Raw genomic sequence first — 23,029 nt, forward strand, 5'->3', positions numbered from 1 at the left:
TAGCTGATTTCACTCCAAGCATACTCCTCAAATAGCTAAACCTATCTTTGGGAAGTGCCTTGGTGAAAATGTCAGCAATTTGCTCTTCTCCTTTGCAGTAGAGCAGTTCAATCACTCCTTCTTGGATTGCTTCTTTGATGAAATACTGGATTTTTAGCCATTGCTATTGTTGAAGTGTTGTCATAGAACATAATTGTTGCAGCAGTCTGTTCTTCCCCAAAATCTTCAAGAACAAACTTGAGCCAAATGGCTTGTGATATAGCTTATGCTGCACTCACATACTCTGCTTCTGCTGTTGAAAGGGCCACACTATGTTGTTTGACTGATGCCCACGAAAATGCACCACTTCCAAATGAAAATGCATATCCGGAAGTGCTTTTCATATCTTCCTCATATCCACTCCAGTCACTATCACAATATCCTACTAAAAGTGCAGACTTCCTAGTCACATACTCAATTCCATAATCAATTGTGCCTTGTATGTACCTTAGAACTCTTTTGGCTACCCCATAGTGCATCTTAGAAGGATTGTGCATGAATCTTGCAAGCAGGCAAGCAGAGAACATGATGTCTGGCCTGGTTGCAGTGAGGTACAGCAGGCTGCCAACAATTTTCCTGAACAGACTTTCATCTGCAGGATCACTACCATCCTCTCTTTTCAATTTATCAGTGGCCACTAATGGAGTGCTTACTGACTTGCAGTCTTTAAGACCAAATTTATCTAAGAGAGTGAGAGCATACTTCTTTTGATGAATGAAGATGCTCCCTTCAGTTTGTGTTACTCCCATACCAAGAAAATGGTGGAGTAAACCCAAGTCAGACATCTCATACTTGCACATCATTTCAGCTTTGAATTCTTTCACCAATTCATCACTGCTTCCAGTATATACTATGTCATCTACATAGATTGATATAATTAATGTTCCCACACCTTCCTTGGTTCTCACATAGAGGGTTGCTTCACTTGGACTTCTGTGAAAACCACACTGATATAAGTAAGTGTCGATCTCACTGTACCAGGCCCTTGGAGCCTGCTTTAGTCCATAGAGAGCTTTCCTTAGTCTGTACACCTTATCCTCAGCTCCTTTAATCACAAAGCCTTCAGGTTGATCCACATAGACTTCCTCTTCAAGAACACCATTTAAGAAAGCTGATTTGACATCCAATTGCCATAATTTCCAACCTTTCTGTGCAGCTAGTGCAATGATAGTTCTAATAGTGTCTAACCTTGCTACTGGAGCAAAGGTTTCATTGAAATCAATCCCTGGTTTTTGTGTGTAACCCTTGGCTACAAGTCTTGCCTTGTGTTTTTGAATGGAGCCATCAAGATTTAGTTTAGTTTTATATATCCACTTTACTCCCACAATTGGTTTGCTGCCTGGTCTATCAACCAATTTCCAAGTGGAGTTCTTCTCTATCATTGATATCTCTTCAGTCATAGCTTTGTTCCAAGCTTCATCTTTGGCTGCTTCATGGTAACTCTCTGGTTCAATAATGCTCAGATTACATTGAGCATAGACCTCACTTAAGTTCTTCCATTTTTGTGGAGTATGATCAAAAGTTTCAGAGATTGAAACTGATGAATCATGTGTAGCTGAGTCCACAGTGGTTTGCAGATCTCTAACCACTTATGATCTCTGAGGAGATTGAACAGACAGAAGCGATTCATTTGAATATGAATCAATTTCTGATATTCTTAAACTTTCTTCTTCATGCCATGGAATAGTCACTTGTACTTCTTCATTCAACTCCCAATTCCACATTGCTTTCTCATCAAAGATAATGCTCCTTGAGAGTTCAATCTTTTTAGTTTCTAGGTTAAAGACTCTATACCCTTTCTCACAAATCCCATATCCAAGAAATACTCCCTTCATTCCAGTTTCCTCTAGCTTGTGTCTTTTCTGAGAAGGAATATTGATATAGCACAGTGAACCAAATATTCTCAAGTGTTTGACACTTGGTTTTCTCCCACTGAACTTCTCGAATGGAGTTGTATTATCCAGAGCACTTGTTGGACTTCTATTTTGCAGGTATACAGCTGTATTGACAGCTTCTGCCCAAAATTTCAAAGGAATTTTCTTCTCATGCATCATTGTTCTTGCCATTTCTCTCTGCAACTCCATTCTGTTGCGGAGAGTAGGCTATAGTCAGTTGCCTTTCTAATCCCATCTCTTCACAAAACTTTGAAAATTCCAATGATGTATATTCTCCACCTCTATCACTTCTTAGCTTCTTTAATTGATAACCACTTTGCAGCTCAACCATGTTTTTGAACCTTTTGAATATATTGAATGCTTGAGACTTATGCTGTAAGAAAAACACCCAACACATTCTAGTGTGATCATCAATGAAGGTGAGAAAGTATCTATTCCCTCCAAGAGTGATAGTTTGCATTGGACCACAGATATCTAAGTGAATCAGTTCTAGTGGTTGTGAGGCTCTCTAAGCTTTTTCCTTATCAAATGAACTTCTGTGACTCTTGCCTATAGCACAACCTAAGCAAATCTTCTCAGGTTCTTGTAGCTTAGGTAGACCTTAAACCATGTCTTTCTCTTGTAAGAGCCTCAAACTAATGTAGTTTAGATGCCCAAATCTTCTGTGCCACAACTAAGATGGTTCTCCAAATGTTGCTCTATTTGCCATAGGAGGATTGACATATTTGAGATCTAAGGGAAAACATCTGTTCCCTTTCATTTGAACTCTTGCAATCAGCTCTTTCAACTGCTTATCTTCATAAATGTCAACCTCATTATCACCAAACACCAACCAATCCCATGTTCTATGATCTGTCCTACGCTCAACAGATTCTCATCCAAACCAGGTACAATCATGACTTCTCTAATGTATCTAGTAACACCTTGCACATCTATAGCCAGAGTACCTTTGCCTATTGATTGTCTAAGTCAGTAGTGCCCATCTTAACTTTACAGTTCACATTTCTATCTATATCAATAAGTAAGGACTCATGAGCAGTCATATGATTACTACAAGCACTGTCCACATACCAAACATTCATATTTCTTCCAATAGTAGCTGAATGACAAGCATAAAACATAGTAGCAGGTTCTGTTACCTTACTAGCCAAGTTTACAAGTCTCTCAGTCTTATTTGATTGTTCACAGTCTTTAATGAGATGCCCAAAATGATTGCACCCATATCACTTTGGCTTTCCTTTAAACCAGCATTCTCCATAGTGAAGCTTATCACAGTGCTTGCATTTCCCTTTTGCTTGATCTAATTTTTCCCCTTGTTCATGCTTTCCTCCTTGGTTGCCACTATTTTGAAGTTTTGAATCCCATTTCTTACCCTTCGATTTCTAGCTTTTCTTTGATTTATTATTACCAAAACCAGAATTTGATATTTTTTATTTATGCTCATGCTGTTGAAAGCTTTCTTAGTGGTGCTCTCAGCATGTCTATCAAGGCGCTGAGCAAAACCCCTCAATGCAGCAATCACCTCTTGCACCTCAATCGTTTCAATATCCTTAGTTTGTTCAATTACATAACAGACAGGATCAAACTCCTTAGTCAGGCTTATAAGTAGTTTTTGAACTAACCTTCCTTTGGATAGGTCTTCCCCATATCCCTTCATCTGATTCACAAGCTCAAGTAGGCGAGTGAGGTATCCAGACAAGGTCTCATCATCCCTCATCCTTGTGTACTCAAAATCACGACGCAAACCCTGCAATTTGATGGATCTGACCTGCTTATCACCATGAAATTCCTAATGTAAAATATCCCATGCACCCTTTGAGGTTTCTTCATTCGAAATCCTAGGGAAAACGTCTTCTGAGATAGCCCCTTGGATAATCCCAAGTGCCTTAGCATCCTTCATTAACAGAGCTTCCTTCTCAAAATCCGATGACCCAACCTCATCCACCTTCTTCCCCTTTGAATCTGGAATTTGAATCCCCTTTTCAACTAAATCCCAGATTCCATGAGATTTGAAAATCGTTCTCATTAGAATATTCCAAAACTCATAGTTGTCCCCATTGAATATTGGAGCTCTGAGATCACTCCCACCTGACCCAGCCATCTGAGACCAGAATCAATGAACTGAGTCGGAAATTTCTCATCGAATTTCCAAGCTTAGCCCACATAGCTTCAACGCCCACTATCCAGATCCAACCTTCGCTGCTAATACCATGTTGAGATTTGGATTGTCAAGGGAGCTAGAGAGCAAAAGACTGAGAGAGGGAGAGAGAGCCTGAGCAAGAAGGAATCAATATGGTTATGACCACTACTCCTCTGCTTATCCGTTGCAGCAGAGCAAACTATATTCATACCCAAAATATGTTCTTACATCAGCAAATACAATCTAACCGTTGTGAAGGATAAACCAATGTGAATATGACACATGGCTTTACAAAGCTTTACCACCGCTGAAATAAGAGAGACAATCCTAAGCGCCTTACACTTGGCATATGAGCTCAAGGTGCTCAGCTCTTAGATGACTAAAAAGGACTGAATATAAACTGACAAAGTACTTACTAACTAATTAGAAATTAGCTAGGCAGTTTACATTTTAACAATACTTCCATGAAGAAGAACAAATGTGGGCCAAAATTCAAAACAAGTAAACACAGCAGCATACGCATGCCAGCTAATACATTCAGTGTTTATAGACAAGTCAATACACATGAAAGTGTTTTTTTTCATATATAAATCTTCAAGTGTGCACACATACATCTAATTCAAGTTAGCGTATGAGCAGTAGTTATTAAGAGCAAAGGTTCAAACAGCCGGTTTGAATGAAGATACTCCAGAGCTATTGTAGCATGGAAGAGGAAAATTACCTGTTCCAATTTTTCATGATGTGCAGTGATAAAGTCATCAATTCTTTGCTGCAGTACCTTCAATCCAGGTCTGCTTTGATGGTATTCTGTAATCCATTCTGTGGATTCAGAAACTCTCAATAAGAAAAATAAAATAAAAAGTAATAATTGCTTGATTAAGAAAACAATCCTTGAATGGAAAACTAATACCACACACAAACTTTAATAAAATAATTTGAAGTTATTATCCATAAGTTATAGGTGTGAGCTGGCTATAATTTATGAACACTTGCATACACCAACAAATATTTTGAAATTAGTAAATCATATTTTCATTGATCTCGCACAGTCCTCATCCCCACAGAACAAATAAGGTAAGCATTATCCTGATCAGCTTCTTCTTCCCTTTCTAGTGTCTTCTTAGACTTTGAGGAATCAAGATCCCTCTTTTTTCTTTTTTGAAGCTTTCTTGGATATGCCTACATCAACAATTTTGATTATTACTAAAAATAGAAAAGGACAGATTGCCACCAAATTGTGTCAACTTGGATAAGAGCAATGTTTCAAATTCAAGAATTATACTTGATATTCCTTTTGAGCAGTTCTCCTGACCAGCGTCTACTCCCTTTTCCCGTGACTTCCGGCACTGTAATAAAACAAGATCCCTCTTTTTCTTTTTCTTAGCTTTGCCTACAATAAAATGAAAACCTCAATGACCACCTGACCTTATAAGTATAATTGCAATAAAAGCTCCATTAAAAATTATTTTTTGCAATTTCCAATCAACATCAACAAAATGGATAGTGAAACAAAGATAACCATTTGTGATTATAGAACTCCACAAATCAGATGTCAAACAAACCCTTCCAGGAATTGAACCCAAAAATTCCTTAAGCTTAACCTTTTCTCTATTATACATACTCAACACATCAGCCTTCACAGTATTTCGAGATATAAGTTTGATATCAACACAAACGTAATTAAACATTCACCTAATTCTAGCATACTCAACAAACTGAAAGGGCAGCTCATGCATGATAATTGCCATCACTAGTAATTCATGGAATTTATGAGGATCAAACTGAGCAGATTTTGTTAAGATAGCCCCTTCAGATTTAGATAATAAAAATTGGCCTAAATCACGAGTATCAGATTTCAAACAAAAATCAAGATGAAGCTTCAAATTTCCAAAACCATATCTACTATCACATAGGTATTTATGACCACATTCCATGCACTTTGCTCTTCGCTTATAATCTTGAGGAAGAATTTCTAACTGAGTCCATACATGTGATGTATGTTTTCTACGAGTCTTACCAATCTGAGTAACAACAATTGCATTGTTATTGTTAGACGAATCTGAATCTTGCACATTATCTCTAGGTGATGTATATCCACCCTCAATACTATTACACGCATCTTCAGAAGGATCCATCTATATGAAATGAAATGACCCAAACCCAAAATTCATATTTAATTAGTAATTTATTATGGGAAAAGACAATTTTGCCCTTGGAATAATTTATTAATGAAAAGTTGACTTTTTGACCGGAAAGGAATTTGACAATTCTACAGATACCGTTGCGTAAAGCAGGGTGAAATGAGTTCATAGACACGTAGTGGGCCCGAATCGGAGTTGTAAAGAGAGAGATATGGTCAAAAGAAACTCAGTGGCACAATCGTAATTATTTCGAAATGAGATTTTATAAAACTCAGATTTCTCTCTCTCTCTCTCTCTCTCTTCCCTGCGAACAGACCCTCTCCCCCATTTTTTTTCTTCTCTCACGACAGCACCTTCACGCCTCCACCATCGCCACCACATACCTCCAAACTGAGCGGCACCGGTTCCGTTGGAACCACCACACTTCCTTCATTCCGTTCCAACCCTCTCGTTCTCCTTTAATTCTTCTCCAAATTTGTCGAGTAAGGTATGGATTTCTACCTATTTTCCATGCTCTAGCTGATGGTTGGGTAGGTTTGCATCGATTTTGACCGTAGATAGCTCGGTTTTCAAATTGGAATTCGGCCGATTTTCGGCCTCCGTGTTCCCAAGAACAAAAGTGGTCCCAAATTGGTGTTATACCTAGGGTAGGAGTTTGAAGCCGTGGTTTTGAGTTTTTCCGGCGATGCGTAATCGCTTTGGACACCCATCGCTGCCGGCGCTTGTGGCAGCGCGTGGGCAAGGGTAGTACAGTGGCACTGAGTCTTGATGCGATCCTTAGGTTGTCACGAGCGCATAGGAATTTGCGGATCTCAATTTGGATACCGTTTGAGCCTCGAACAGATTTTTCATATTGTGCAATTTACAGGTTCAATACTGTTGAGCCGTTGGATCGTACTCAATTTCATATATGTTATTCTAGATAATTCCAGAATTGTGTAGGATTCGACGGATTGTGAATCGGAGTCCTGGATACTCCGAATTTGCGAACCCTAGGGCTAGGGTTTAGAAATTATGCGATTACACGATCGTGGTCAATCCGACCGTGCAATTCATACAAGACTAGCAAGACATGGGTATTTAAATGTGAGGAACCTATAGGGATTGCCAGATTGGCAATTGGAGGTCGTGGACCCCACGAGGTTCCGTATTGACCATTATAGCAGTTTATTACTTAGTGAGTCTCGGGTCTTTTCATACAGTTCTAAACATCTGAAATGCTTAAGTGGACATAAAAATGACTTTAAAGTTAGTGCACGCACTTCTAGGAGCCGGGGGTCAGGATTTTAATTAAATACTTATACCGAGCAGTTTTATTAATTAAATATTCATGGTGGTTTAACCAGGCACCCGGGGCCAGGCAGACCCGTAGAAGGGCCTTCAGGAGGTCTAGCTAGCTCAGATCAGGAGTGAGTGGACTTTTCTTTTATAAATGATTTTATGCAAATAAATTTCATTATTTGATCTTGAATAAGTTTTATTGATTGTGGTTTTCCTAGTATGTTTTGTTGAGGTTAAATACCTCTATTTATCCGTTGCCTAGTTAAAATGCTAAAAATATATGGAAAGTAGAGATTGAGATTTATATAAGATAAAATGGCAGCAGAGTTCTAGATTTAACAAAAAATTCAGTTATTTATCAGATTTGTCAGAAATCTTATATTTTCTTAAACCACCGTAGGTACCCAGTTACAGAAACAGTTTGCCTTCAGTATATGTTGCCTTCGGATATGACGATGTCCACAGACATCCAGTTTACCTTCAGTTTTGTCAGTGCACTTGACATTTGCCTCACGAGTTTCGGGGACGCCGGGACCGTGAAAGCCAGGAATACGGATCAGGCTGACTACGGTCCCCTGAATCCTGCCAGTTTGCCACTCGGGTTGACTTTGTGTCACCGAGACCTGCCAGGGGAATTGACGGAATTAAAGAGGTACACCTAGGTGGTAGTTTTAAATGGATTACAGTGCTTTTATGCGAGTTTTATTGATTTTGAATATGATTTGCATATACGTATATAAATATGTGAATGCATTGATTTTAGTACTAATATAATGAAGAGGGAAATTCAGTTTTTACATAACTGTTTTCACAGTGGGGTTAGTATATTCTTATGCTACTTTCTAAACCTTTATTTTTGTCCACTCACATTTTTGAATGTTTTGCGCCCCCAAGCTGTAGACGTGCACAGGAATCCACCATCGGGCCATTTTTCCGTCTTCCGCGTCTTTCTTTCGTTATAGAAGCTTTGTTTTGTAAAAGGATTAACTCATCTGTAAACCTTTAGTAATTGCTCTAATATGTTGCCCTAGATTGAGAACTGAATTGTTAGAATGTATATTTAAGTACTGGCAGTTGGTTGTATAAATATACATGCTTGTTTTGACAAGTGTAAATTTGGGATTGAAAAAATTACAGGGGAGACTCTGCCGAATTTTCGATAGGAGTCAAGGCTAAATTGAAAATAAGTTGTAATTAGAAGGGCAAATAGGTCATTTGTGCCCGACATTCGCCAAGTGTCAGACACGCACAGGGTCCGACTCGAATTCCAAAACGGAATTTGGATCGGGTCTTGTCATGAAACATAATAATTTTATTTTAAAAATGAATCTGGCAGATTAAAAAACTAGAAAAACACATATAAGATGACTACATCATTCCAGTCTAAATGAATAAAAGTAAAACTAATAATCAAAACTGCAAATCAATCAAACACCAGCAAAATAAGAAGTCCACCACAATACAGAAACAGAAACAAAGAAAGCGAAGTCCACCACAATCTAGAATGACAGTTGGCTTATGCTTGTAGTCGGTAAACTGGCCTACCCAAGCGGTGGGGCAGTTCTTCCATTTCTAATGCATGCAGTCAAGACTGCCTAACATGCCTGGGAATCCTCTACGGCTAGCATTGTGCAAGAGCCTGAAAAGGTCGAACGGATTTGGGGAACTAAGGTACCACTGACCATACACGGCTTCAGTAATAGAACAAAGCTTTCGCAAACATTCAAGGGCTATAGATTCACCCAATCTACAGTACTTGTCGGTGGAGTCTGCTAAGCATACGTATGCGAGCATTCCAAAAACAGCTGTTAGCTTCTGCTCTGGGGATAGACTTTGTCGTCCACAAGCGTCTATCTTCTGGGTAAAGTATGGTTCATGTGCAACAACATCATTCAAGATGCGATAGAAAAGGTCTCTTCTCATGCGGAACCGCCTGCAAAAGTCCACTGAGGGATAAAGTGGTCTTTCACATAAGTAGTCCTCCATGAGACTCTTATGATGTTTTTCTCTCTTCCGATTCTTGTATTCACGGCCTGCAATAGAACCACCATGTTTGAATTGTTGAGCATATTGCTCCAGCAAAAACGTATGGCGTTGAACAGCCATTGCAACCCTCTGTTGATGAAGGTCATCATCATCAGAATCATCATTGAAGAAATTTTGTATAGCCTTCCACGTGAATTCATTGCAAGAAGGAGAATTGAAGGACATTGTGTGGTCAATTCAGTAGAATAACACTTCTTAAATAGACAAGAGAATGAGATGACCTACATGTTTGAAAATAATTGAATGAAGATAGGAAAAGATAGGGAAAGATAAGGGAATCCAATAAAGTGAGATGAACAAAGATGAGCAACGGTTCAGAACGTGATTGAAACAAGACAAGATGGGAAATGGTTCAGAAAATAATTGAATGAAGATAGGAAAAGATAGGGAAAGATAAGGGAATCCAATGAAGGGAGATGGACAAAGTTGAGCAATGGTTCAGAACATGATTTAAACAAGACAATAGGGGATGAGAAAAGGTTCATAAAATAATTGAAGAACATAAGTGAAGGTAGGCAAAAGTTCAGAACATTATTGAATGAGGTTAAAGAAATCCAATGAAGTAAAAGTAAAAGAACAAATGGAAGACAATTATGGCAATGGCTTCAATGAAGGATTCGAATTATTCCGGGCATGCATATGGTGTTGTACTTTTTTTATTTTTAAGTGAAATTCTATTATGTTTTGGAATTTTAATTTTTTTAGATGTTTAGAAAATTAAATCAGGAATGTTGAAACAAAAATAATGTCAAGAAAAATTAATGAGAAAAAAAAATTTAGGAGTTAATCATTTTTAAACAATTTAATACAGTTACAGACTCAAATTATAAATTTGCAAGGTTGGAGGGAAAAAAAATTTAAGTCCTGAAAATATATGAATAATTATATTTTAGAGGTTGAAAATTTGAGTTTAACCCCAATATAGTTGGAGATGGCCTCAAAGGAAGAGAAATTAGTATACCGAAATTTTGATATGGTTAACGAAAAAGCTCTCTACCATTCGAAGTTTCATGTATCTATAATCTACGTATCCAAAAAAAAAAAAAAAACTGAATATACCATAGGCGGCCAATGCGGCAGTAGCTGCACTACAGTAGAATATGGACTCGGAAACCGATGTGTCCTTGTTCCTGCATCCGTACACTAACTTGTACCCGTTTGGGGCCCAAGCGTCATGGACCCACCGTCTTACATTACGCATCCCCAACCCAATCAGCAGTTTCCATACGTATACTGACGCGTAACCTGCAATGACGAAAATACCACCTTCGTCTCCCAACCCAACCAATTAACCCCCGGGTACAACAGCAACCCTAGGAATCCGGCTGCCCACAATTAATCCACCTCCTCACGACCCCACAGCTCCTGAGATATTTTCTTCTCTCTCCATGACACGAACCAAAAAAATCATTATTTTTATGTATAAAAGTTTGCAACGCTTGGTTTCGTTCCTTCTGGTTTCTTCCGGATTCGAGTTCTTCCTGATAAACCAGATCGTCGTCTTCTCCTTAACTTGAATTGAGGTTTTTGATTATTCACTCTTCGTTCTCGCTATTGCGATGTCTCAGAGAGCAGCAAATGAAATTTCCATGGCTTCGTTTCCACGCTCACAGGTACCGAAGACGATGAACGACCACGCTTCTATACACCTATACATTCATACATATATATATATATATACACATATAAATACATTTAGTTATGTAAGGGGCATTGTTTATCTGAATATTGTATGGTGCTGTTTCTGTCTATACTGAAAGTATTTCCTCTGGTTTGGTGATCGTTTTTCAAAATTTATATATTTCTTTTCTTTTTTGTTGATTGACAGTAGAGTTTCTGGCTGGGATGAGTATTTGGCGTTAATGGATTTTGTTTGATCAGTGAGGTTGATGGGCTGCATTGGATTATAATTAGTATGACAGGTAATGAATTACTGCTAAGCACTAATACGTTTAATTGGCTGCCAATCAACTATTATGTTGCCCATAGGTTGCTTTATTATGCAATTGATTGATATATATTTGAAAGATTATAATGTTTTCGGGTCGTAATTTTTCGGTAGAGTAATGGTTGTATATATATTTGTATGTAAATGTATGCTAATGTTGTGTTGCTAGACTAAGATAGTGACCACCAATGACCACACATTCAGATGATAATCAATGATCATGTAATAATGGGCTAGTTAAGTGGTTAAGTAAGAGCATCTATAGACAGTTAAGATGCAACCAACTGGCTTCGCATCTCTGGCATCGGTAGTAGCTAGTCCAGAATAGAGGTGCTATTGTTTGGACTTATTATATCTTCTTCCAAGGGACATATAGATAGGTATGGAGCTTCTAAGTTTTAGATTCGCATAAAATTTCAACTTTAGAAGTTGGCCATGATTTAAATTTTGATAAAACATATTAATGTGTTGATTATAATGATGAGCCACTGGATTTCTTGTGGGTTTGTGTTTTTATTAAAACATATGTTCCATTGGAAAGGATACGCTAAACCTTCAATTAGTGGATTAGATTAATCTTTACTGTGTAATACAGTATAATTTATCTTAACAGAGGGAGAGGGGAGGGATGGCGTTTTGATTTGAATGTAACTTTTTTATGGACGTACTGTTCACAGTTGTTGTGGTTTCTTTCTTTATTTGAAATAGGAGTTTGCGTTTCTTACAGAAAATATTTGGAAGTATTAGTTTATGCCTACCAAATCCCCAGGGAAATGCTGAAAAAGAAAGTGCATTTTGGTGTTGCCTAGTAAAATGTCTATGTGCAACTAATCTCTGTGAAGAATTTAGGATCATTGGTATGTGTTACATCTACCTATTGAAAATTATGTTTCTGGATTAATAGATTGGATGACAAATTGTCTAGGCTCTGGTATCAAATTACTAACCAACTTCTGCACTTAGTTAAGGCTTACTCATCCTTGTGTGTTCAGTGTATCAAATGTAGAAGTAATAATGTGATGTTGCACTTTTGATCTAAGAATAAGATCATAGATCTTGCTTTACATAAGTATACATGTATAAGTAAAGCAAATTATGAATTCACTAATATGCCTCTTTACAAATATACATATGTATACCTGATTAGCATATTAGTTACAATTTCTCAAATGCATAAGTATGGACTAAGTTTCGAAGAAGAGTTGTTTAGAAGTAATGACAATTGTAAGTGGTTAATTTCCTTAGAGAATATGTTCAGGCATAGCATGTAAAGTGAATTTAAAGAAGGAATGCAGCCATCTCAACTGGGAGATTTTGATGGAAATGCTTATTCATTTTTCAAAAGAAATGGAGGGACTGGAAATTGGTTTGCATCGCTTCTTAAATCTAAAAGATTTATCAAGGAACAACAATGATGAATACCATACATCATCATTCATAAAAAGAAATACTATACATTATCAATACATAACAAGATGATTTACCCAGGGAATGTATTTTTCTAGGAGTAAATTGTGGCTATTGTCCCTCAACTTTTACCCAATTCTCATTTTGGTCTCCCAATTAAGCTTTCAAATTCTTTAGTCTTCTGGCATTTGCTTGTGTCACTTTGGTCCTTCTATCAAAGTCCGTTTGCTTTGCTTTCAAAATTTTAGGGTAAAATTTGTCCACCCACATTGTATATAATTTCTTAATTTCTCACCTCCCATTTTGTTCTCCTATTTGATCCCAAATTGAAGTTGTAATTCACTTCATCCCAAATTGAAACTTCAACTTCAGTTTTGGATAAAATAGAAGAAAAGTGGAGGGTGAAAGGTTGGGTAACTATATATATGGTGGAAGGAGACGTTTTAGCCTTTTAAAATGACAGAAAAACTAACAGACTTTTACAGAAGGGCCAAAGTGATACAACGTTAAAAGTTGGAGGACTACAAAATTCAAAAACTGAATTGAGAGACCAAAGTGAAAACCGGGTAATAGTTCAAGGACTATAGGTACAATTTACCCCTTGTTCTAATGTTAGTCATTATGAAGCTTTTTTATCCCAAAAAATTTATGAGATGCTATTACTTTGAGGAGGCAAATCATGAATTTGAGTAGAAAGGGTTTGCTGATTTGAAAATATTAAAATAGTTTCTTTTTCCTTAAGTTTAGTCCCTTGCAATAATCACATTCTGATTCAGGTAGTCTGTTATGCTTGTCGATTTGCTTTATTTGCCTCATTATTTTTTTTTGGGTTTACAAGTTTTCCTCGTTCTAGAGATTTCTAAATATATCTTTATGATCATGTGTCATATGGCTCTACATGTCTTTAAATTTATCTCAAGTTGAGGGAAATCACTATTTTATCATATACTAAGTGTTTCGAAGGGTATATTGGAGTTAACAGAGGTTTTGTCATTCCTTTTAGTGTAGTTCATCTGGATTATAGTTTTTTTTTATTTGAGAGTGTGTATTGGATATGTACTGCTCGTCCATCCTCCTTGTATTTTTCTTCCGTGTTTGTTAAGAAAGCTGGGGTTCTCATAAAAAAAAAAGTATGAATGACTATGCTATGACTTATTAGGGGTATATTTGGAATTTTCAAGCAATTTAATAGAAGTGTGGAATGCACTAGTCTTTGCGAGTGTTGGGCTTAAATGAGTGTATATGGTAGAAATTAAGTGATACAACATTGATTAAAGTTTCAGCACAGTTGAGAATCTTGGGTTAGCTTATAGTAGATGTTTGTGCACTGTTTGGTATTTTAAATTAGAATCAGTGGTTGTGGCTGATCTGAGAGGTTGTCTATAAGACCACAAAATCAATTATTAAATAAAACATGATTTCGGAGAAATCATGACAATGTAAGCATATAAAACCCCGTCTTTGATTTTTAGGATAACAGATGGCTGCTTAACTGACCATCGAGCATTTTGCCAAAAAAGAAAAAACGAAAAGACCATAAAGCATTGCCTTTTCGAATCAGTACTGTACTTGCTAAGCTAAGTCAATTTTACCAGCATATGTTGAACAATTACTAGCTCGTTTTCTGGTGCTTGCTGCTGTTGTTTTTTCATTGCAACTTTTCGTCATTCACACACGACGGACTGGTAGCAGCGAGGGGTATTCCTCTTTGAAATCCTGGGCCTCCAAAAAAGTGAATCTTAGTAGCAGCAATAAATCTTGAGAAGAGCATTTTACTGTTTAAAGTATTAGCATGATTGCCTTCTAAGTCATTAAATATGCACTAATTACAAGTAATAGTTGAAGATTTTGTAGTAAAAAATCTCATTAAAACTTTTGGTAGTCCTGTTTTAGATCCTTTACTAGTACAGTGACAAATACTAGGAATGGTTTTATTGTGGAAAAATTCATTGAGCCAACAAACTACTATTTGGAGATTTGCTTTCTGGACTGAAAGCAAATTTAGCAGCTTTCACAAAAGCAGTGAATTATCCTATTCATTAGCTACGGTACCTGATACTGAACATATTGCTGCTGGAGATAGGAATCTTCTATGATGTTTGGAATGTCCGTGAAAAGGTCTTTCCTCTTATCAATTTTCATTGCATATGCACACAACGCACTATACATTGGGAGTTATGAGAAAGTGCATTATAGAAGTCTTCAGGCACTGTTAATGCATTTAAGATCTCACATCTACAGGATTCTGGCGGTGTGCCTAATTAGTGATAATATAAATCAAAGTTAAATTTGTCTGCTACATGTGCTGGACATTGTGTCGACCAAACATGCCTACATGTTGTTTTTTGTACTATGTCTGTGTGATCATGACACAAAATGTGCATTTAGTGCTCGCATTCTCATTGGGGTATCTCCTAATATGTACAGACCAATTTTCTGTAGTTTTGGGGGTTCAACTTCTCAGGGGCCCAAGAGCCAGAAATTCTGGCTTTCTGTCACCACACTTTCGAATGTGCGAGAACAGAGAGGAAATCCTTTTTTTCTTTTTCCTTCTCTCCATTTTTCAGAATGAGTACAAATTTTATATGAGTGATCATCATTTACTGTTAATCTCACCAGATCTGTCTATGTAATTAACTCAACTAATAATAATAATAATAATAATTTGTGAATAATTCTCAAAAATCATTTTGGAAATATAGTTGGTATATCAGTGTGTCCTAGATATAAGAATGAAAGAAAACTTAAATCTTTTCTTCCTGTTTATAGATACATGCTACTTTCTCATCCATTCTGCATGTTACTCTCTTAGTGTGAATTCAGCAGATTGTGGATCTGTACTTATCCAATCCTTTGAGTAGATGATCATCTGAAATAGTTAAAACAAATGACTGGGTTGTAAACTACTTTTTCTTAATGAAAAATATTTGTTTTTCCATACATTTGTGAAATCATCAGCTAGAAGAAAAAATAAATAAAAAGATAGGGATAGAGGGGGACATAAACTGTAACAAGCATGCTTGGTTCTTGCAGAATTCTCGCTATATTCTTAAAAGTATCTTCCATGATATGATGCTGTGTCTCCATATTTCTTATGGAACTCTTTTTCCAACAGACTCTTCATTGAACTATTCATAAAGCAACAAATTTTTTGAGAGTTATCCTGTTCGAGTTGCTGATTATTATTCAGGAAAAGAAAATATAGTTACGACAATTGACAAGTGTTCTCTGATTGATCACAACACGTTTTTAATACAGATAATAATACTTCTGACACACAATGCTTTCCCCTTATTGCATAAATTTACACACCTAATTGGTTTGTCTATTTCTATCACAGATTCTAAAGTTTGTTTCATTGAACATTTCATTCCAAAGCTGCTGGTACCTCTGCTGGATGCATTTACTGTAAGTATGACATCACACTCCTAGAAGATTGTGGTGCAAGTTGACTGCATAATGACAGATAGCCACCCACAGCTGTGAAACAACTTTGCGCTAATGCAGTTGTAATCTGTTGCAGAATTTGAAGAGATATTAATTGTTTAAATAAAATAGTAAGCTTTGCTTATTCTTTCATTTTTTGGGGCATAAGAATCAATATAGTATGCTATAGGTATACATATTGTTAGCAGTTTTAGGACATACCCTAATTTGATTCCTTTTGCTGGTATTTCATTGTTCTGAGGCCGAGGCTGAGTTTGATTCTGTGGCTGGCTTAGCTGCAGATGGATGGGTGTTTGCAAATCATATCCATTAGTGATGGTATATGGAGGTTGGGAACTTTTGTTTTCTTTATTCACACCCCTTGCTCCATAAACCTGAGATTAAAAACTTCTGTTTCAGCCTTTTCCAGAGAAGAAACCTTTGCATTTGCTTATATTATAATTAACATAATGGCCTTATGTTTTTGGCTTAGTGATATCTCATTTAGCTTCTCTCTCTTTCCTTCTACCTGTCATCTGTCTCCTCCCTTTAGTGAAGTATAATATGTGTTAAATAGAAGAGTAGAGCTTAAGGGATACATTTTATTAGTATTATACAGTCTTTTAGACAATACCTTCTGTAGCAGTTCCGCATTCTCTTTACCTACGAGGTCTAGCTTCTTATACAGTTCCATATTCTCTTGCTGTATGAGATTTCCCTGAAATAAGTAAAAAGAAAGATATAAAATAGGTATAAATTAGGCCCCAAGAACATGAATTAACATAAATGGACTAAGAGAAACTGAGGCAGTTTTCTTTGGTAACCTTCTGGTTCAGTTCTTTTATTTCATCATTTAATATCTGGTCCTGCAGAAAAATGACTGAGTGTCATGCATGTGCTACATAAAGAAGGGATCTTGACAGTATTAACTGAGACTATATAATCCGGACTAGGGCGTACCTTTTTCATCCGGACACCTTTCAAACTTGTCTCCAGTTGGTTTTCCAGGCTCTGTAGCTCTTTGGCACTCAAACCAGAAAGTTCTTCACCCATTAACTGCCTGCAAGTTTATACAGAAACATCCAGCCAATCTTTCATTTGATCTCCAATGACTAATTTCCAAGCCATAGATACAGATCTTCAATTTCGAAGTATTTTCTAATATGCTGTTTGACTGTTATGTGAATTATGAGAAGTAAAAGATTAAATACCATCCTAGGCAGTCTTATATGTGAAAAAAAGAAGTTATTCTTAAATCTGTGTCTCTAGGATTCTGAAAGTGTTATGGAGATGCTCTGTCATCACCATTTTTTGGGTGTTGAAAAGGAATGTTAGGATTTTTGAAGTAAAAATGTAGAAGGGGGGTAGATTTCTTGTGGGATAGAATGCATTATTTGGCGTCATTGTGGACTTCAGTTTCTAAAGAGTTTAGTGACATTTCATTTTTTCTTTTATGCAGATTGGGGGGCTGGATGTTAGTGATAGCTTGAATGGACTTCTTGCTAGTGTATTTCCTTAAGTAATGCTAATTGTTTGTTCTGTTTCTTATAAAGAAGAAAAAAGAAAAACCTATTTTCTTTACCTCTTCTTCAATGTCAATAGGTTTTGTGGGCTTTATCTTTGATAATTGGATGAAGCCTAAATTAGGATGATAACCTTTTGAATAGGCAGCCTGATAGGCAATTTTATTATGCATTTCAACATTTTGGTACGTCCTATCAAATTGCTAAGCTATGTGGAAGATTCATTATAGAGCAATGACTGTACCTGTGGCATTCTTGTAAGTACTGCAATTGTTGCCTCAAGCTTGCTGCCTCCCTTTGCCAAAACTAGCAAGTACAAAACCAAAAAGTATTTTTAGACGAGCATGAAATGAGTAGCAGAACGTAGTTCAAAATGTTAGAGAATACTATATCCCAGGAATTTGAAGCATGCACTAAAATTTAATATCTTGGCCTTCTTCACTAATCCCTAATTGATTTTGGGTGGGTTGTTCTAACTTCTAACATTGTATACAAAAAATTCATCCACGTTTTGGGCTCATTTTGGTTGCGTGTGCTTTATAAATTGACAGTTAACTTGAAATCAGGAAAGACATGGACTAAATAACAGTAAACTTGACAGTTAGGCGGATTGTAACTTTATTGTTGTGTATCACAACAAATACCCTTAAAATCAGGAATGAGATCAACTAGGGAGGAGTAGTTGATACGATTCCAATTCCTTGATCTAAGTTCCTCGATTCATAGCTTCCCCCATTCCTGGTAAGTATGCATGCCATAAAAGGAGATTGATTCCTAATAGAAAAATTCCTGAATTGGATTTCCTAACTGCCTGGGACTTACACTTGTTGGATGTGGATTTGAGCATATCTTTTAGTTGCTATCAACTTGCCCTGTAACTAATTTAAGTATAAATATTTTTAGCAATTTTCTGAATCAGTTTTTATAATTGTACCAAGTACCAAGTTTAAGTTTTTCAGTTACCTATTGTTCTTTGGTTCTCACAGTGGAGGTTTCTTAACATTATCGTAACTTCTGGTTGGTCTTGAATTGTGGTTGTGGACAGATATATGGGATACTTCAAACCATGCTTTGGTTTTTGTTTTGTTGTTCTAGTTGGGTCTAATTAGGGATCACCTTGTCCCTATGTTGTAATTTTCTTTCCTATTCAATGAATACCTTGTTTTCTATCAAGAAACAATTGCAATATTTCATCATCATAGTTGAAATGATGAATTTGGAGTACTCAATGAACAAACTTTTAATTGACACAGCATGCTGATGCATCTGCAGATATGTAGACATGTGATGCCTTCTCAAGTTCAAGGTCGGCTATTATAGAGAGTTAGACGCTCACTATATTACGCACTGTATGGTGGTTTGGATATCTAACAGCAGATCATGGATTATTGAATTAAAGAAAAGAGCTGTTGGTCACTGGTCACTGTTTAATTGATTTAATGGAAAGTGGAAGTTGAGGAGAACAAGTATCTGTGGACCGTAGAGAACCTGCAGAATGGCATCAAGAATAACCTTGTAATTGACCATGGTTACTGGTTGAGGGAACATTTGGTTTATGCCTACAATGTTACATTACTTTAGTTTAGATTCGGTTGTTTAGAATAGTTTTGCAGGGAAACCTAGGAGGCTAAGCTTTTTTAGATGCATGTTAATGTAAGTGCATGAGCCTACAGTTAAAACATAAATTGTGTGAAGGAAGCTTAAAACTAGGCAAGTAGCTTGTAAGACATTGCATTTAGTTGTTCGGCAGCTCACTTGAACAACAATTAACAGAATAGCACTTGAATGTAAGCAGAAAGTAGGAAGAGTGGTGTCTCTTTTAGCTTAATGATGGCGGAAAACAGATAAAGCATTTGGGGTTCATCCCTTCACATATAGAAAGGATTGCAATTGATTTCTAATGAGCCATTTGGATAAGCTTCATGACTAGTTGAGGAATTGTATCTCGTCAGTTTTCTCATAAATTATAGGAGGCTTCAGGCATAGGTTTTGTTGAGTTATTTGGTTGGGTGAGTGCACATTTGCAGGATTCAAATTTTTGTAAAGATTATGACGTCATTGATATGCTCTGCCTAACTAGTGACAAAGTGATAGTTATTAGGGATATCTTGTTTTTGTTTGGCTATGGAGAATTATGTCATCTACGTCCATGTGAATTCTCATTGAACAGCTCTGTAATCTGGTCATAGATGTTTCTTATCAGTTCCTAGAGGAAGAACCAAGTATAAAATAAGGATCTTATTGACCTTTGTTAATGTACTCTAACTGGTGGCCTAACATTGCATCAGAAAATGTTCTGTCCCATTGAGTAAGTTGTACATATTCTGACTTCTCTCTTTTTTCTTGTGATACTTGGATTTGATGGGCATCTCATTCATCCTACTTGTATCATTTCTAATATAGATTTGTTGCGTATATTTGAAAATAAAAAAAGTAAGCAAGAGCAAGTGCAAAGAAGACTTGTAGGGCATCAATTATAGATCATATGCTTAGAGATAAAAAAATTTCATTTCGTTTACCCACTCATTATAAAATTTGATCTTCCTTATGTTACATACACATGTGCATGATCGCATGCCTGCAAACACACACACAAATGTGCACATGCAAAGATTGGAGTAATTCTCAAAATTCTCTAGCTTATGGCCATGACCTGAAATTAAATTTACATGCATGTGTGCACAATATGAATTGTTTTGGACGCCATTCAGGTGCATCTCATATTTCTAGCTATGGCCTCTTATATTTAACACTTGAATGTTTTTAATTTCTTGTTTGATCTCACATGTGCATCTTCTGCGGGCCCTAATGGTCAGCTGTTTGCTTATTTAAGCTTACACTAAATGTGGTGACTACTGTTTGGTTATAGTTGTTAAGAGCAGGTGACTCTATCATTCTACTGATGGAACAGCAAGAACGCTAACCAATGGCTCACGCTTAGCTGAAATTCAAGGATGTTACCTGCCGCGCATAGAGCAATTGATAACAACATTTCACTGTTTGGTAAGTTTTTCAGAAGTGCCACAATGTTGTTTAGTAAATTCCAATTACTCACTCTCTTTGCTGTAATCTAATAGCTCTCACCTTTTTCTCTTCATCTTAATCCCAGAATATTCATGCATACGGAAATCGCTTGCCAACTTCATGTCTGTCACCATTTGGTTCCAGCATAAAAAGATTTTTCGTTCTTCACTTGTTTCTTCAATTTGGTTGCGCATCACTAAAGAAATTCTCTTGGGATGTGTTGCCTTACATTTCCAGAATCCATATGTTGGCACAACTGGAAATTGAATTATGCCTTCCACCGTACTGCTGCCCTAGTCTAAAGTTTGCCGTTGGATCAATACATGAACTTCTTTCTTCTTGTTTCAGAATTCTGACTCCCAGAAACCTTTGGTTAATTAAATTTCAGGCTGGTAGTACTGCACTATCTATCATCTTAGGAATAAAAGGCCCTCCAATTGGAATTAAGTTGGAATAGTCTGGAATTGCTTGTTATTCCAGACAAACGAACTATTATTCAATGGAATTATGCTGAAGCTTGTGCTTGGAATTCATGGTGCCATCAAAGCTTCAGCACCAACGTACTTTCTCTTAAACTTTTGTTCTTTTCTTCTGCAAATGCAAACAAATGGGCATTAGCTCAAGGTGTTGCTTTATTGCAAATGGAATATTGTACAGAAGATCAGTTTACGCGCCTCTTGGCATAGCATCTACATTTTCCCTTTATCTACTATCCCTAGAAGACCGGCTTCGTCTTTCACTTCACACGTTCGTGTTTGTATTGATTCCACCATGACTTCATACTGGTGTATGTTTGACCTAGAGCAAGACTGTTAAATGGTTTAGGTACTGAGGGTATTTTAGATAAAGATTGAACCCTGTCATTCTGGCTGTGTTCTTTTGAAGAGTGGTTGAGATATGGCTAGTTCTCTTCCGATATGGGAAAAATTCTAGGCTTGACCGCTAAGGCATTTTTTTAATTAGAAAACCCCTTGAATTATTACCAGTACCAAATTTTTGCTTCTGATGGAAGTTTAGAATTGCAATTTCAACGTAGTGCTGTAATTGCTGCCATTTTCTAGAACTTCAATTAAGCTTGAACAAGTTGTTTGAAACTCCTCTGTTAACTTTGAACTTAAATTATGTAAACTAGATGAGAAAGAAGCTTTGTCAAAGCAGTCTATTGATCTCGAAATCATTAGGTAAACTTATCTCCCTCTACACCTCTTCTGCACAAAGCTTTTTGAACTGCTTTCATACAAGATTTCTCACTGCTCAACAAGGCTACCAACATCTTCGAAAGATTTTGTCCAGCAGGATTGGGTGCTAGGTTCTATGAAAAGAGTGAAAGAAAATTGGTATTGGGTCGCAGATGTTACATTTGGCATAAAATTAGTCACTGAGTTTTCATATAAGAATGCAAGAATGGAGAAAAGATTATGATTTTCAATAAACTGAAGTTCATGAATTGTCTTCTGGATTGAATTTGAACTCAACATCCCACTCTGATCAAAAGATTACCATTTGACTTCCGCCGTTCATCACTATGTAGGGCATTCCAGATTGCACTGGTCTTTTGTTGATGCAATTTACTAAGGTGGTAGTTGGCCGGATGGAATTCTTGGATTCTGCAACCCTATCTTAATCACGCCACTAGAAAATAGCTGACGAATAGGTTCAAAAAACACAGAGATGAACACTTTATATATATATTCTTCCTTTATTTGAAAGCATTGCATGTATCACTACTTTTTCATTTTCCCTCCCCGTTGCATTGTAGTGTGGGAGCCCGACAATCCAAGTTCAAATAACGCTTTCTAGATCTCCACTTCTTTTTGCTATTCTAATCTCTGTATCAGAACCTAACTGCAAAGACAGCGTCGTGAAATAAGATCGGACTATGATTTTAATGTTCCAAGTATCTTAACCAAACACAAGGTTTTGATTCCTCCTCTTCCATGTTCCTTTTCCTACCTGGGATTCACAGTTGATTACAGTCGCATTGCAATAGCTTGCACCTGTCTTTTTGCTTTGCTGTTCACTTGCTTCACAGCGCTTTTTGAATCCTGAATGACCTTATATATATCCACCGCACCGCTCTTCCAACCCGAGTTTTTACACTTTTTGATATATAATTTTGTTCAGGCTTTTAATTTTACGTATTTTAGACCTTTGGAAAG

The 23,029-nt window shown here is 36.8% G+C and overlaps 1 protein-coding gene and 1 long non-coding RNA gene across 5 annotated transcripts; one reads left to right on the plus strand and one right to left on the minus strand.

Moving 5' to 3' along the window:
* Positions 1-9,068: 9,068 nt before the first annotated feature.
* Positions 9,069-9,707, minus strand: LOC117638401. The gene has a single exon (XM_034373533.1). It carries the CDS (start codon positions 9,705-9,707, stop codon positions 9,069-9,071), a length of 639 nt encoding a protein of 212 aa, XP_034229424.1.
* A 1,185-nt stretch (positions 9,708-10,892) lies between these two features.
* LOC117636826 lies at positions 10,893-21,543 on the plus strand. Of its 4 annotated transcripts, none has more exons than XR_004587117.1 (5): positions 10,893-11,155; positions 11,371-11,464; positions 16,238-16,305; positions 17,783-20,849; positions 20,956-21,543. It is a non-coding gene; the product is annotated as an uncharacterized LOC117636826 (long non-coding RNA). The 4 variants fall into 4 exon arrangements; XR_004587115.1 differs by having other exon boundaries at positions 11,374-11,464; XR_004587116.1 differs by having other exon boundaries at positions 10,902-11,155; positions 11,374-11,464; positions 19,119-20,849.
* The last annotated feature ends 1,486 nt before the right edge of the window (positions 21,544-23,029 follow it).

The sequence above is a fragment of the Prunus dulcis genome, chromosome 8, assembly GCF_902201215.1.
Source record: "Prunus dulcis chromosome 8, ALMONDv2, whole genome shotgun sequence".
In the NCBI taxonomy this organism is placed as follows: Eukaryota; Viridiplantae; Streptophyta; class Magnoliopsida; order Rosales; family Rosaceae; genus Prunus; species Prunus dulcis.

Bases quoted from the DNA above. Each gene is read 5' to 3' on its own strand.
- LOC117638401 (XM_034373533.1), bottom strand. From the start codon at position 9,707: ATGTCCTTCAATTCTCCTTCTTGCAATGAATTCACGTGGAAGGCTATA.